The following is a 16,862-nucleotide window of genomic DNA, read 5'->3' as shown; positions in this document are numbered from 1 at the left end:
GGTTCACATTAATTTTCCTTTTCTCCATCCTGGTGTCAAAGCTTGTAGTCCTCACCCCTTCCATAGAAGGCTTCCCCTTCTCATTTTCTCCCTTACTTCCCTCTTCCCACTGGTATACAAAATTGAATGGCTACCACAGGTTATGTGTTATCTGCAGTGAAATACCCCCTTGGTTTGGCAATGGAATCGTGCTATCTGGTCCTATTTTGTCTCATGACCCTTACATGGTTTGATTGTTCATAATTTATATTTCTCTGTTCCTGTCATTTCTCGGTGTTGGCTGCTAGCTTTTTGTTTCCAAATATTTATAAAAATATATAACAAAAACAATATGGGGCTGATTACATGCTGTTGGGTAAAATACAGAAGCTCATATAGACCCATTAGATAACGACGGTGGAAAAATGAAGAACACCAAAGACAAAAAAGAAAAACAACTTTACTTGCATGAAAAAAATAAAAATGGACAGGTTAAAAAAAATAAACAAAAAGGTCCTGAGGTTATCTGCAATGGACCTGGAAATCCAGTTGGCAGATTGGGATGGATTGAGCCATTACATATTTATACCTTTCTCAAGTCGGAACTCTTGGCTTAGTAGGTGAAAAAGATTTTCATATTTTCACTCTTTGCCCAAGTTTCTAGTTCGTGCTATGTAGGTCATGGTGATGATGCTCCACGTGGTGACTTGTTTCTTGAAGTGTGAGAAAAGGCACTTATTTTCCATCAATATTGAGGAACGTACCTCATCTTTTTATGGCTTTTTAGTTCCCTTTTGTATCTCTTCACATTCCTTTCACCCTGCTCTCCAGATCATTAAGCTCCTTCATAATCTGTGAAGGCAAGTCATCGGTCACTTGCTCGGTCAAGTATTTTCCCACCTCTTGCACTTCTTTTTCCCAAAATCCTTTGGGTAGTGAAAACAACTGGTTTGTGTCAGTTCCACTTAGCCCTTCTAGATTCAATGCTCCCTCTGCAGGAAGATAGCCAATAGGTGTCTTTCGAGCACTCTCCTCTCCTTCTACCCTACGGAAAATCCAATCTAGTACCCTGGAATTCTCCCCAAAGCCTGGCCATAAGAACTGTCCTTTGCTATCTTTTCGGAACCAGTTAACATGGAAGATTTTGGGAAGACGTAGTCCAGGCCTGTTTTGCAGGCTCAGCCAGTGAGAAAGGTAATGGCCGAAATTATATCCGAAGAAAGGTCTCATTGCAAAAGGATCATGCATGATAACTTTGCCTAAGGGATACATAAGCAAAAATAATGAGTGTAAAGTAATACAACAAAATCTAAATTAACTAGTACAACAGAGAAATGTGAAATTGGTGAATAAATAGAATATATAGAGAATAATAATAAATAATAGCATTATAAGAAATTTCCCAAAATAATGACATTTTGGTGTGATATTTGGCTTCTACACCTACCTTTATGTTCTGCAGCTGCAGTAGCTTCAGATCTCATGGCTGCTCCAACAAACACCCCATGGTTCCAGTTGAAGCTCTCATAGACCAAAGGTACACCTAGCAAAATACATTTGTTTAAAGTACACAATTAAAACTCAACATGGCCATTTTATGGGTCAATAGCACTTATACATTTTTTTGTTTTCTGATACCTGTAGTATATATCTCTTTCCCCCCCCAGCAAAATGAATATCCAGAAACAAATATAGCTGTCCAGAACTCACAAGTTAAAACAAAACTGTAAATGTTTATGTTAAAATGACAATAGTTAGCCCAATTTCACAAAAGTAGCTGTAGTGTTAAAAAAAGTGTAAAACATGGACCAACAGTAAAAGAACAATCAATTTCAATCTACTGGTTGACCTAATTCAATGGCTCTTATTGGTTCATCGAGCTCTGGCTCTGATTGCCTGAGCCACGATGCTCGAGAACTAATCACAGCCAGCGCTTCCTGGAGGCGGGGATTTTGAACCTTCAATCCAGGAAGCGCTGACAGAAGGCTTCAAACAAGTGCCGGAGCTGCAGAGAAGTACGACGGACCTGACAGTAGCTGTTAGGTGATGTATTTATTTGTTTATGTTTTTTAATGCTTATTTTAGGGCTTTTACAGTAGGACTTCCAACTGTAAAATTAGCATCGGACGGCACAAAAAACTCCAATCCCTTTAAGGCAGTGTCCTCTGTATGGCACATGTGGCTTTCCTGGCCTCCTGTTAGGTAACCTAACTCAGGCTCCACTAAAAGTGCATCCCAAACTGAAAAAGTGTGGCAATTACTGACGTAGACAATGCTGATTGAAGAGAGGCTGACACCAAGCATAGGAATGGTATACATAGATGAACATCTGCAATTATGCACTTTTATATCCAGTACCCCAGTATTCATGGGATTCTGAATTGTTGATTGAAAAAGAGGCAACAAGTCAAGTACAGCAAATATACGGACTATTCCTTACCCTCAGGCCTTCTACCACCAAAGATAATAGCATCTATGGGAACTCCCTCTGGTGACTCCCAAGCCTCATCCATAATAGGGCACTGAGCTGCAGGGGCGCAGAAACGAGAATTTGGGTGTGCACAGGGCTCTTTATCTCCTGTAGAGAGAAAATTGTGTTACACAAACTACAAGAGTCAAGAGGCAATACGTATGTAGATGAAGTACATTTAGCTTACCTTTCTGCCATGGTTTCCCTAGCCAGGATGTGACAGTCACACCAGGTGGAAGATCTTGATCGAATCCTTCCCAGTACACACCTCCATCACTAGTCTCTGCCACATTGGTGAAGATGGTGTTCCTTTCCACTGTATGTAGGGCATTGGGATTTGTTTTTACTGAGGTTCCAGGAGCCACACCAAAAAAGCCATTTTCTGGGTTAATAGCCCGAAGACGTCCTATAAGGAAAAGGAAACGCTTAATTATTAGAGGAGCAATATCATAATCTTTAACCCCATAAGAACCAAGCGTCCTAAATGTATGGTGCTTGGTCCTGGGCTTGAAACCCACGCCATAGTAAAAATATGTTGCAGGATTAAAAGTTCCTGCTCTTGCAATCCAGCAGGAGCAGGTCAGGTTGCCAGCTGTCTGCCACAGCCAAGGACCCAAGGGGGAAGCGGTTTTTAACCACTTCTAGAAAAAGCAGAGGTGCCACTTCTGATATTCGACCCAGAAATGACTTCATCGCCGGATGGTTCTTAGTAGAAACAGAAATAAACGGTTTGGACAGCATACACTGCTTTTGAATGCACATAAAAATGTATTTCCTAGTCCAGATATTCACATAAGGCTAGGGCAACGTGTCGGGCTCAAATGCTCTTTATCAAGCATATAAAGAAACTTGGAGTATTAGGGGTTAACGGTAACAAAGTTCAACCTGGCTATGGCTAACATCCAGAAGTGCAATAATCAGACAAAGTCCTGTGATCTAGTATGAAAAGAGGCTGTCTATCTGGTGCAAATCTCCTTAAAGGGGTTGGGTAGAACCAAGAATGGGGAACCTCTGACCTTCACTGCCAACACTTTACTTCACATCATTTTTAAATTAGATTGTGCTACAAACCTTCACTATCAAATTTCATCCAGGCAATGTCATCTCCCACACATTGCACTTTCCAGCCAGGCAGTGATGGCCGCATCATTGCAAGATTTGTTTTTCCACAGGCACTTGGGAAGGCAGCGGCGATGTATCTCTTTCGTCCAGCCGGGTTTGTGATACCCAAAATCTAATATGGGAAAGAAACCCCATAACAACAGAATGTACAAACTGCAGCAGAAAATGGATCAGGAAACAGAAGTGAGAGGGTCAAGTGCAGGAGAGAGTGTACAGGGGGCCGGAAGTTCCTCTCTCACCAGCATATGCTCAGCCAACCAGCCCTCATCCTTGGCAATTCGGGAGGCTATGCGCAGAGCGAAGCATTTTTTTCCCAAGAGAGAATTTCCTCCATATCCACTGCCAAAAGAGACAATCTCACGGTTATCAGGGACGTGGGCAATGAGTGTTTTTTCAGGATTGCAGGGCCATGAATTCACCAAAGGGGCTGTAGAGAAGACAACAAGGATCTGTTTAGTTATTGCATTTGTAAAACTGAAATAATTACTACATTGAGAACATTCTTACCCTTTAGGGGAAGCGGCTGACCCAACGAGTGTAAACATTTCACAAAGTCACCATCTCCAATTGCGTCCAAAACTGGTGTACCCATGCGTGTCATGATACGCATACTGGCCACTACATATGGGGAGTCTGTGAGCTGCACCCCATATTTAGACAGAGGGGAGCCAACTGGGCCCATACTGAATGGCAATACATACATGGTACGACCTAGGAAAAGAGAAGCAAGAAAAACCAAGACAAACCATTAACACAACTAATCAAGCAGTTATTGTCGCACAGACTACAACTCCAATTCCAAAAAGTTGAGACGCTGAGTAAAATATAGAAAAAGAATGCAGCGATTTAGAGATCTTATCTAACCATATTTTATCCACAATAGAACATAGATCCCATATCGATAGGTGAAAGTGAGAGATTTTTCCATTTCATTTAAAAAAATTAACTCACATACTGCATCCATCGCAACAGCATGGCTTCACAGAAGAAGAGTCCGAGTGCTGAACCGGCCGCCTGCAGGCCAGACCTTTCACCAACAGAAAACATTTGGTACATTATGAAACAAAAAATCTGGCAAGGAAAACCCAGAACTGATGAGCAGCTGGAGTCCTACAGCAGACAAGGATGGGGTAACATTCTTCTCCGAAAACTCCAGCAATTGGTCTCCTGACTTCCTAGATATCTACAGACTATTGTAAAAAGAAGAGTGGATGCTACACAATGGTAGACAGAGTAAACAGGTAGACAGGGGCTACACAATGATAGACAGAGTAGACAGGTAGACAGGGGCTCCACAATGGTAGACAGAGTAGACAGGTAGACAGGGGCTCCACAATGGTAGACAGAGTAGACAGGTAGACAGGGGCTCCACAATGGTAGACAGAGTAGACAGGTAGACAGGGGCTCCACAATGGTAGACAGAGTAGACAGGTAGACAGGGGCTACACAATGGTAGACAGAGTAGAGAGGTAGACAGGGGCTACACAATGATAGACAGAGTAGACAGGTAGACTGGGGCTCCACAATGGTAGACAGAGTAGACAGGTAGACAGGGGCTCCACAATGGTAGACAGAGTAGACAGGTAGACAGGGGCTCCACAATGGTAGACAGAGTAGACAGGTAGACAGGGGCTCCACAATGGTAGACAGAGTAGACAGGTAGACAGGGGCTACACAATGGTAGACAGAGTAGAGAGGTAGACAGGGGCTACACAATGATAGACAGAGTAGACAGGTAGACTGGGGCTCCACAATGGTAGACAGAGTAGACAGGGGCTCCACAATGGTAGACAGAGTAGACAGGTAGACAGGGGCTCTACAATGGTAGACAGAGTAGACAGGTAGACAGGGGCTCCACAATGGTAGACAGAGTAGACAGGTAGACAGGGGCTACACAATGGTAGACACGGCCCTGACTCAACATTTGTGAGATGTGTTGCTCCCAACAATTTCTAAATTAGACAATTTTTTAAAATGAATTTGAAAAATGTCTCCCTTCCACCTTCTGATATGTTCTATATTCTGTTGTCAATAAAATATGGTTAGATGACATTTCCAAATCATCGCATTCTTTTTTTCTTTAAAGATCTTTACATATTACACACAGCCCCAACTTTTTGGGAATTGGGATTGTATATAGATCGATCGATAGATATGAGATAGATAGATAGATAAATAGATAGATATGAGATAGATAGATAGATAGATAGATAGATAGAAGATAGATAGAAGATAGATAGATAGATATGAGATAGATAGAAGATAAATATGAGATAGATAGAAGATATAGATAGATAGATAAATAGATAGATATGAGATAGATAGAAGATAGATAGATAGATATGAGATAGATAGATAGATAGAAGATAGATAGAAGATAGGTAGATATGAGATAGATAGTAGATAGATAGATATGAGATAGATAGAAGATAGATAGATATGAGATAGATAGATATGAGATAGATAGATAGATAGATAGAAGATAGATATGAGATAGAAGATAAATATGAGATAGATAGATAGATAGATAGATAGATAGATAGATAGATAGAAGATATAGATAGATAGATTCTCTGCATTGAAAGAAGCCTGGAGGCAATGAATGAACATTACAGACTGAGAACTAAACCAAGATCACAACTAAAATGTAACGCTCACAGCACTTTACAAACCTTGCATACAACCAGGGAACCGATCCTTCTTGGCTCTCTCAAAATCTCCAGGAGACATCCAGTTACCCAGTTGCCCATTTACTCCATCTGTAGGAATTGGAACAGTGTCCCTCTTGTTCGCAGTTACTATTACGGTCTTGCTCTCAACTCGAGCAACATCCTTTGGGTCCGTTCTAGCCAACCAGCTAGAGGATGGATAAGAAACAGAAGCGATAAGAAATATGAAGATATGGCCAAAGCATACAAAAGATTGGAAATAAACTATGATATGCATGTAGGCAGCACATAGTGGACTTGCTGTAGGTGTGGATGGGAGAAAAGGGAAAACTGAAAGCATTGTTTGCAAAAGAAATCTGACTCACCAGTTGGGGTACTTGTGCAGTTTCTTTATCATACCCTCTTGCTGTAATACGGTCAGGATGGTGTCATTTTCCGCAGCAGTGCCATCACATATATGAATGTTCTGAGGTTCACATAGTTCAGCTCCTCTTATCACAAACTCCCGGACAGCAGGAGGAAGGCGCTGTATTTGCCCACTCAGGGCCTGTAGAGCATGTGCTTTTCGACTGCTTACCTGCTGTGACTGCACCCATGCTCTTACAGCCCGGGAGCACGGCCTGTGCAAAGATTAAGGAGGACATGGTGTTAGTTTTTTCTTCAACTATACACCAGTACTATAATAATAATGGTTGCAATAAACAGCGTACAGGAAGAACACCTGGTGAACCAGGTATAAAACCATAATAGCTTGTGATCCTGCTTACAAGTCTTACATTAGATCTCAATTCTAGAATGTCTGCAGACAACTGGGGAAATTAACTAGAAATGGTTGGATACAAATCAAATCTTTTTTGCCATTACAGTTTCTATCTCATATCAAGAGAAACTCTGAAACATTTAAGAACACGTCTTATGTGCTCTCTATGTGACAGCAGAGATGAGTCCGATGCACAGACTAAGGCCGCTTGCAGACGGCCGGGTTGGATCTGGCTGCCAGAATTCTCGCAGTGGGACCCGACCCGTGCCCCTGCAGGGACCAGCGCGGCGCTCACCTCTCCCGCAGCTCCAGCTCTTTGATGTGCCGGCTGCCGGCCAGCCGGTGCATGCACAGAGCGAAGCCGGGAGAGACATTTCTGTGCGGGCCTCTGCGAGACCCGCACAGAAATAGAGCATGCCGCGATTTATTTTTCGCGTGTATTTTCACGCGGACATATCGCGGCCGTCTGTATAGGATTGCGTTTTGCAATGCAATCCTATGCGGGCGTCCGGGGGCGGAAATTCTGTGGGAAATCCCGCCGCAGAATTTCTGCCCGTGTGCAGGGGGCCTTAGTGCTATTATGGGGCATCCAGTAAAGGAATGGGGAGACAGATGAATGTAACCCCCCTCCCCACGACCTCAACAGCCCCTGTCCTATGAGCCCAACAACTTAGGGTCCTTTTACATGGGACGACTGTTGGGTGTTTCAGTTGTTCCTGCGATAATCGCTCCTGTGCTTTCAGTATAAGAGGGCCCTTAGTTTATGGTGCTCATACAACCAGACAGGTTTCCTTTGACTGTACTTTTCATGAGAAAAAGAAAAGCAAATGTTATCTAGAAGAGTGCTTTACAACTTTTTACAGTAATTTCTACCACTGGGAGGCGCTATGCTACTCCAGGCTATGTAGATGTTTCAGGTTAGAGTAATTGAAAAAAAAATATGTACTGAGTTATCCAAGTTAGATCTTTAACGTATCTTGATTTGCTAATCTCTGCAATTACATTCTTCCATGTCTACAAACTTTAACCCCAGCTCATGATAATCAGCACGTACAAAGTGCTAAGGTCACTGACTAGATATGCAGTCAGAGGATAAAATGAAAAAAGGTTTGGTCCGGTGTTAGCCAGTAGAGCAATGTGTGATTGTTCTCAGTGAGAGAAACCAAGTCATCTTGTAGATATGATACCTTTTAATGGCTAACAAAAATGCATCATGTTAAAGCAAGCAAGCTTTCGGGGCGAGATATCCCCAAAAGCTTGCTATAACATCATGTATTTTTGTTAGACATTAAAAGGTATCATATCTACAAGATTACTTGGTTTCTCACACTGAGAACAATCACACACACACACGAGTCATAGGATAAACATGCATTCAGCACTTATTATACCTCCTACAATAATAGCTCCGTTTATCAGTGTCCTAAAATATACTGCTAATAAATCAGTAACCAAGAAGGCAGAAATACAATACCAAGGAAGCAAGTGCTATTCAAGTACATCCGGAAATTATCTCAGCACATACTAACCAAAAACATGACATCTAATTTGCTTATAACATATTTATATGTCCATCCAACTTTTTTGACAAATCCTTAAGTTGGAGCCGTCTAGTGAAGACTCAGGGAAACTGTCAAAGAGATATGTATCAATTCAAAAAAAGACTAAGCTGATATGTCCTGGTAGTAGCGACTCAGAAGGATTTACCACTAATGCACTGGGAAAAAATCACGGCAAAAAATAGAAATACTTAAGCCGCATTTACACCGGTGATAAAAACGTGTAAAGGCCCATTTACACGAGCAGATAATCGCTCAAAGATCGCCCAAATGACGCAACAGCTTTGAGCGATTATTGTGCATAAAAATAATTGGTATTTAAAGGGGTTGTCCCGCGGCAGCAAGTGGGTCTATACACTTCTGTATGGCCATAATAATGCACTTTGTAATGTACATTGTGCATTAATTATGAGCCATACAGAAGTTATCAAAAGTTATTCACTTACCTGCTCCGTTGCTGGCATCCTCGTCACCATGGTTGCCGTCTAATTTTCGCCGTCTAATGGCCAAATTAGACGCGCTTGCGCAGTCCGGGTCTTCTGCTTTCTTCAATGGAGCCTCTCGTGCAGGATGCCGGCTCCGTGTAGCTCCGCCCCGTCACGTGCCGATTCCAGCCAATCAGGAGGCTGGAATCGGCAATGGACCGCACAGAAGCCCTGCGGTCCACGGAGGAAGAAGATCCCGGCGGCCATCTTCAACCGGTAAGTATAGAAGTCACCGGAGCGCGGGGATTCAGGTAAGCGCTGTGCTGTTTTTTTTTTTAAGTCCCTGCATCGGGGTTGTCTCGCGCCGAACGGGGGGGGGGGGGGGGGGTTGGAAAAAAAAAAAAAACGTTTCGGCGCGGGACAACCCCTTTAAGTAGCTACTCAGCTACTTAAATACCAATTAGGTATGCAAATAAAGCCTTCACTGAATTAGCAGGAGGCTATTATCTGAGCTCAGATCCTTTGTTCTCCATGGGAAACAATGCTATCAGCACTTCCCCATGAAGAACTACTGATAAAAGTGAGAGATGATTTTTAGGTGAGCTTGATTTTAGCAATCAGAAAAAAGTGCCCGGAAAGCTGGTGCCCCGCACCCATTTACACGCGCCGATTATTGTTAAAACGATCGCTGATTAGCGAATTTTTAGCGATAATCGTCCAGTGTAAATGGGCCTTTAGTTCTGTGAGTTTGTGAAATGCTAAGAACCCGCACTTTGTAATATCTTATCTACACTGGGCGTTCTTTAAATGAGGGGAGGCGGGACGGAGGCAGAGCTAATTTCCCGGAACTTAGCCCTGCCCCTGTTCCGCCTCCTCTCATTGCAAATAGTGCCGAGGGGCGGAGAGGAGGCAGAGAGGGGGCTCTTCCAGCCTACTACCCCTGCAGAGAGAGACGCCGTATATCGGCTGGGCGTGAAAACCCAGCCGATATACGGTCGTCTGAATGCACCCTAAATCCGTTCGTATACTGTGTTTTTTCTTATAGAGGGCCTAGAAAAAAACATACCAGAATGGCTTCACTGGAAAACCTACAATTTCTCACATTATAGTTTGTCCTATTCAAGTCATTGCAAAAAACTAAACCAAAATCACAAGGTTGGTCAGGATTACTAACCCCACCTTCCCTGCCCCTCTCTACCCATATGCAACTTATTTGCAGAAGAGCATTGTGGCTTTAAATACATTGTATGGACCCGGATGTCTTAAAATCCTGTTTAATACAATAGGCAGCTGAGATAAATTAGCTCAGTGGACAAAGCACTGATAGGAGCTGTACTGATAGCTTTTTACAAGGCAAGCGCTTTAAAATCTGGTTTTTACATGCCCATTTCAAAGTCTGCACCAACTTCCCATCTGTTATATACAAATATGTGTTTATACACACATTTATTATATATGTGTGAGTAGATAGATATTTGTATGCAGTTAACTCACATTAAATATTGTGATAGTGACGGATGTATTTGTATAGTAAGATAGCTCTGCCTAACATTACTACACTATTATAAAATGACATCATAGCAATGCCCATTTATACAGATTAGTTCTAACATTAAAATAACCCGTGCAGGTCCTCCTCGCTGCGCCAAAATGGCTTTGACGTATTGAAACGGGGACTCCATAAGGCAGAATCCACATGCGGGAAACCGACCCAATGCCGGATATTTTCTCCTGCGTTCTACGAATGTGCTGGTGATGACGCGGATCCGCGGCGATTTAGAAATAACATTTCTGAATCGCCACGGGTCGGACGACTTCCATTGGCTGCAAGTGATTTCTGTTCGTGGAAGAATCATTTTACATTGCATGCTATGGATGGCATTGCTGTGGAATCTGCGGCCAGACGCCCGCCACGGACTCCGCAGCAAAGATCCGCCCGTGTGCATTGGGCCTATGACGTCTGAAGGAGTCCTGTGGTATCTAGAACAAAGACTTTGACAGTATATCTTATAGACTGTGAGGTGGGGCCTCCATGGATCGGACTTGTCTTTCCAGAATATCGTACCGATGCTCGATCGGATTGAGATCATGAGAATTTGATGGCCAAATTAACACCTTGAACTCTTTGTCAAGTCCCTCAAACCATTCCTTTTGTAGTGTGGCAGGGTGTATTATCCTGCTGAAATAGGGCACGCCATTGGGGAATACCGTTGCTATGAAGGCATGTACTTGGTCTGCATCAATGTTTAGGTAGGTGATAGGTGTCAACCTAATATACACATAAATGCCAGGACCCAAGGTTTAGAACATTGCCCAGAGCATCACACTGCTGGCTAGCCTTCTTCCCATGGTGAATTCTAGTGCTTATCATTTTGACAGGTAAGTGATGTGCGCACACCCAGCGGTTCACATAAAAATCAAACAAAAAGAGGCGATTCATCACATTAGTCCACCACTGCTCAAGTGTCTACTGAAGGCGTTTTCTGTGCTACGCAGCAAGCTGCGATGACAGTTTTGGAGTATAATAAATCATAAATGGTGCCACGTATGCACAATTTCTGGTCTTCTGCTATTTTATGTTTCTCTTACCACTTTTTAAAAATGTCAAGAAAAGCAGGTGGTATTTAGCAGAGGTGATGGTGACTCTAAAGACCAAGAGATTTGCAATACTTTAGGCCATTTTCTGGTACACAGACAGCTTGAGATGAGCCAAATTTATTAAAAAGTGGCACCTATCAACGAGCCATTTTCATTTCATCCAGACATGACTGAGATGGTAATATAGCTGGTATGCTGTGGACACGGGTGGTCAGGAATAGAGAATCAACCAAGCTGGCTGTTCTACACTGTTTCAGTAACTGCCATGAAAGTGAATGAGAGTTATAGAATCAGTGTACACAGCAAGTTATGCTGTTCCTGTAGCTTCTGACTTTTGGAAACAGTGTAGCTCAATGTACTACGCTGTTTCAAATCTTTGGGAGTTACAGAAACAGCATAGAGCATCCAGTTTGGCTGTTTCTGTATTCCCTGCCACCAATGGTGAGCTGCGAGATGGTTGAGGGACCCTTGTTCTGGAAATCAGTGTGAGTTCCAGAGGTGGGACCTGCATCTACCAGATTGTCAGGATTTGAACATGGGAGCTCCTGTGCTCCAAGCGGCGCCTCTTCTGATTGATCTATCAGTTCTCTGGATAGCTCCCATGCAAAACCTTGCCCTTGTGCCTTGCTCCTTGTTCCATGTTCCTGTGTTTCCCTGACTGGCTCCACCCTGTGCTTTCCCTAATTAGTCTCTCTATATAGACCTGGCCCTGTCCCTCCCTTCTTTGTGCTTCCAGCCTTTAGTCAAGCTCCTCCACTTGCCTGCTCCGACAAAAGATCATTGCTCCTGTGTATCGACCTCCGGCTTCCCCTGACTACGCTACCTGCCTGCTCCTCTGTACTGCAATAGATACTACCCGCATACCGACCTCTGGCTTCCCCTGACTACGTTATCTTCCTCTATACTGCACCTGATACTTCCTGTGTACCGACCTCTGGTTGCCTGACTATATTACCTGCCCGTACCAGTTATGACTAGGGACTCCGAGCCGAAACCTGATTGCTACACAGATATTAATGGCATATTTTGTGGATATGCCATAAATGTCTAAGATGGAAATAGCCCTTTAATAAAGTTTCAACCATTTTACTCCAGTACACTTAAGTTTAAGACTAGAGAATAAAATGTCAGTCTTAAATGGGTTGTTCAGTAGTAAACTATTGATGGCCTATCCTTAGTATAGGCCACCAAATGTAAATGTGTGGGGATCCACCACTTAGGATTTTTTCTGATCAGCTGTGCACTGGGCCAGCATGCTCATGTACTGAGCTGATTTCTGCAGGAAGCAAACAGCTCCATTCCCTCTGCTGTGGTAAGGCTTGGTATTGCCGCAAAGTTCCCATTGACTTCAGTGGGAAACTGTGTCTGTAATACCAAGCTGGGAAGTGAGCTATCTCAATCAGCTCTGTGCGCAAGAACACTGGTCCAGTGAACAGTTGATGAAAGGGGATCTCGGGCAGCAAACAACCACTCATTTGCTATTGGTGGCCGATCCTGCAGGTCATCAATAGTTTACAACTAGACAATCCCTCTGTCGCTGATTCACCAGTTGTTCTTGTATCACTTTTGGTAGTTACTACCAGGAACACCCCATAAGACCTGCTGTTCTGGAGATGCTTTGACCTACTTCTCTGGACATCATAACTGGCCCTTGTCAAATTCCCTCAGATGCCATCTCAGGTGGGAGTCTGCAGAATCCTAGAGGGGCTGTGGGTTGCCCCCTGGCCAGCAATTTTTCCTTACTGGCATATTAATGGCCTGTAAAAAATAATTGCCAGCTGTGCCTGCGAGCTTGCCAGGCAGCAACCCAACAAGCATTCAATTCACTGGCCCAGTTGTTCCTATCCAGTGGCAGCTGCCACTACTGTGATAACACTGTGACCCCCTAACCTCTCCCCCCACTATCTATGGGGTAGAGAGAGCAGGGGTCACACTCAGATCACACTATTGGTAGCAACGAGTGAGTTAAATGCCTGTGGGTCGTTGACCAGCTGTATGTAATCTATAGTGGACAGTATTACTACTAAGGCCACCATTGGAGGCACTATTATTACTTGGACTGCTATGGGGGGACACTATTACTACTGGAGTCACTATGGGGGTCATTATTACTACTGGGGCCACTAACAACGTCATTATTACTACTGAGGCCACTATGTGGGTCACTATTACTATTGGGGCCCCCAATAGGGTCACTGTTATGACTGGGACTAATAAGGGGGGCACTTAATATTGGGGCCACTACTGGGGATGATTGATAGATAGATAGATAGATAGATAGATAGATAGATAGATAGATAGATAGATAGATAGATAGATAGATAGATAGATAGATAGATAGACTGGAGCCTACTATAGGGTATGTGTAACAGAACAAGTACAGCATTGTATAGACAAGTGTGACCTATGTGTGTCTGTGTCTTGGGAAGATTACAGCGGGCCCGCTGTCTATCCCATCACCTTGACAATCACAATGCACATTTACCCAAATTACCATGGACCTCCCCGAACCTAGTGGACCCTGGCATTCTCCTTGGTTTGCCTTGAGCTAACATGCGCCCAGCACTCACTTGCAGAAACAACATAGAGTGGTAACAGTCGCCTCCAAAGCCAGCATGTATGATGAATGTAACTTGGTCATATGAATGATCAAGTAGCACATTTGTATTAGTGGAAACATTTATAACCCTTCTGTCCTACAGAAGGATGTGACTTTTAATCCAGACTGGATAGCTGCCTCTGCATTCTTTCCGATGTCAGCCTATAATTGTTACATGGATGATAGTGTTGCATCAGATGCGAGTTCTTCCTAACGCTTTCTCCAGCACTGACTCAGTCTGAGCCTATCATGTACATTGGGGAGGTTATGCAATATTATATAAATCGATTGCTGTATTATGTTATGTTATAGCTAGACCACGACTATTAGCTGCAAAAGGTGTTCTTTAAACTGCCCTGATTATGCACTTCATCACATTGTACCCCAATAAAACTGTAATATTAGTAGATAATATACCTGAACCTGCCACAATCATATATTACCGAACCTGTCCATTGGATGATATACCAGTCCTATATTAATGACCTGATCATATGTTATAATGTATTGATTACAGTGAACCTGTCCTGATCATACACCAATCATATATTACGAACCTGTCCGCAGGATGATATACTAATCCTATATTAATGACCTGATCATATGTTATTAAACCTGTCCCATTTACTAAATAAGTACCCATCATATAACTTGAACCTGTCCTGATCATTTACTAATAAGGTACCCATCATATAACTTGAACCTGTTCTGATCATACACATATCAGATATTACTGAACTTCCCATGATCATATATTAGTGTACCATCATACATAACAGAACCTGTCGTCTCATACAAGACTCCTGGAGTGTCCCCTGGTCATACATGTACTACATCACTAGCATACATGACTTGCTGACCTTCACTATGAGCTCGTACTGATCGCACGACATGGCAGTATAACTGGGCATCACTGGATAGAAAGTAATGAATGGCATGAAAGTTTTCCCTTCACCTGCCAACTTTCCAGACGCCCCCGGCTTGCAGCACTTACCCCACTACACGCACGGAGAAGGACGGCATGTCAGCGGCAGCAGCGGGCGGTCAGTGAGGTCCTGCGGGAGGAGGAGCGGGATACACCGGCCAGGGAGGGACCAGGCGGGGGCAGGACAGCACGGAGACCGGTTTGGGATGTTGAAATTGGAGCAAAGGTCTTGTTTGTCGCTACGTGTGTTACATCCTGGACAACAGTCCCGCACACACCCCATGGCATCGTGTCACCCGTCGGCCCCTCCCAAACATTACTTCCTATACTAGCCGGTACCCTGGGCATTGGCTGCCGGCTGCCAAGCCCCCAGACCCTCCACCTCACCCACCCCATGACACACATGTGGAGGATGTGGCCAGTCTTCTGCAGTCTTCACTCCCTCCTCCCCTACAAGGCTGATGTAACCATCCACATGTGCACGTACTGCATGCATAGGAGCACATATCAGCCTGGAAGTCACATATGATGTACATGTGTGTAGAAGCCCATGAGCTAAATTATTTGTGGGGGTCTCCTGCCTTGGAAGGCTACAGGAGCGATCCCCCTGGAATGCATCCAAATTGTCCTTTGTTCTCTGGGTACAAGGTCACATTCTGCACCCCGGCTAATGATGGTTGGATCAGACTTTTTTAGGTCCTCAGTGGAAAACTTCTTCAATAATAAGTAATAGCGCGTCTAATTAAGGCCGCGTCCGCACGGGCTACAAGACATCGCTCATGTGAAGAAACCATTGGAAGTCACGGGCTTCACGTTGTAGCGATGATTTTGTAGCGAGATTTCGTAGCCCGTGCGGATGCAGCCTTAATTAGACACGCTATTACTTATTATTGAACACCCGATATCGCTGCGTTTTTTTACGTGATTGTCAATGGGACGTTCTAATGTTAAAAACGCATCGCACAAAAATCGCAAAGCACAAACTTGCAATGCGTTTTTAACATTAGAAAGTCCCATTAACAATTGCGTTAAAAAAACGCAGCGATATTGCAGCGTTAAATAAAACGCAAGTGAGTGTTCACCCTAAGGGCTAATGCCCACGGCCGGATTTCGGTGGCGTTACACCGCAGCTATAAGGTTCTATTGAACCTAATAGCTCAATGTTCACGCTGCGGAACTCCACTGTGGAATTCCGCAGCGTGAAATAAACGGTGGCATGTTCTATTTGCTGCAGGAATATGCGCGGACGGCTTCCATTGTAGTTAATGGAAGCCGGCCATCACGCTATACTTCCGCTGTCAGTACAGCGGAAGTATCGCGTGAATATGTAACAACACCATCATGCGGGAGGTGAGTATGGGGTCTTTGGGGGGGTACTGTGACAGACTCCGCTGCGATATTCCGCCGGCAGAATCCGTCACGGCCGTGGGCATGAGTCCTATGGCTGCCTGTCAACTGGCATAGCAGTATCCCATGGGAGCCGCCGCCGGGGAGCAGGAGACGGCTGACAGTTCTCCGTACTGAGCCTATCTCACAGATAAGCTCACCGCGGCAAATCGCAGCATGCTGCGATTTGAATCCCGCAAGCGGAGAATCGCTATGATTTTCTGCTCGTGAACGCCATGGCTGCACTTTCCATAGCAACGCTATGGAAAGCTTCAGATAGCGTGATTCACGCCCGTTGACATGCAATCTTATACAAAGTGATTCAAAAACAATAGCGCAAAAGTAAAGCTCATTTATTCATACATGAATT

At 43.9% G+C, this 16,862-nt stretch overlaps 1 protein-coding gene across 1 annotated transcript; it reads right to left on the bottom strand.

Moving 5' to 3' along the window:
* Positions 1-419: 419 nt before the first annotated feature.
* Positions 420-15,400, bottom strand: PCK2 (phosphoenolpyruvate carboxykinase 2, mitochondrial). The gene is made up of 10 exons (XM_066604014.1): positions 15,176-15,400; positions 6,606-6,860; positions 6,244-6,428; positions 4,079-4,282; positions 3,811-3,998; positions 3,521-3,683; positions 2,637-2,855; positions 2,420-2,557; positions 1,427-1,522; positions 420-1,238 (listed from the first exon to the last, which is right to left on the bottom strand). Exons 1-10 carry the CDS (start codon positions 15,202-15,204, stop codon positions 784-786), a joined length of 1,932 nt encoding a protein of 643 aa, XP_066460111.1. The 5' UTR covers positions 15,205-15,400; the 3' UTR covers positions 420-783.
* Between the last annotated feature and the right edge of the window lie 1,462 nt (positions 15,401-16,862).

This window comes from Eleutherodactylus coqui, chromosome 5, assembly GCF_035609145.1.
Source record: "Eleutherodactylus coqui strain aEleCoq1 chromosome 5, aEleCoq1.hap1, whole genome shotgun sequence".
In the NCBI taxonomy this organism is placed as follows: Eukaryota; Metazoa; Chordata; class Amphibia; order Anura; family Eleutherodactylidae; genus Eleutherodactylus; species Eleutherodactylus coqui.
This window is presented reverse-complemented; position numbering and strand designations above follow the sequence as displayed.

Excerpts from the sequence above, each read along its gene's own strand:
- PCK2 (XM_066604014.1), bottom strand. The coding sequence starts at position 15,204 with ATGCCGTCCTTCTCCGTGCGTGTAGTGGG. Across the intron at positions 4,283-6,243 it reads GTTCCCTGGTTGTATGCAAG|GTCGTACCATGTATGTATTG; the intron begins GTTTGTAAAGTG and ends CTCTTTTCCTAG. Across the intron at positions 1,523-2,419 it reads TGGTGGTAGAAGGCCTGAGG|GTGTACCTTTGGTCTATGAG; the intron begins GTAAGGAATAGT and ends GTATTTTGCTAG.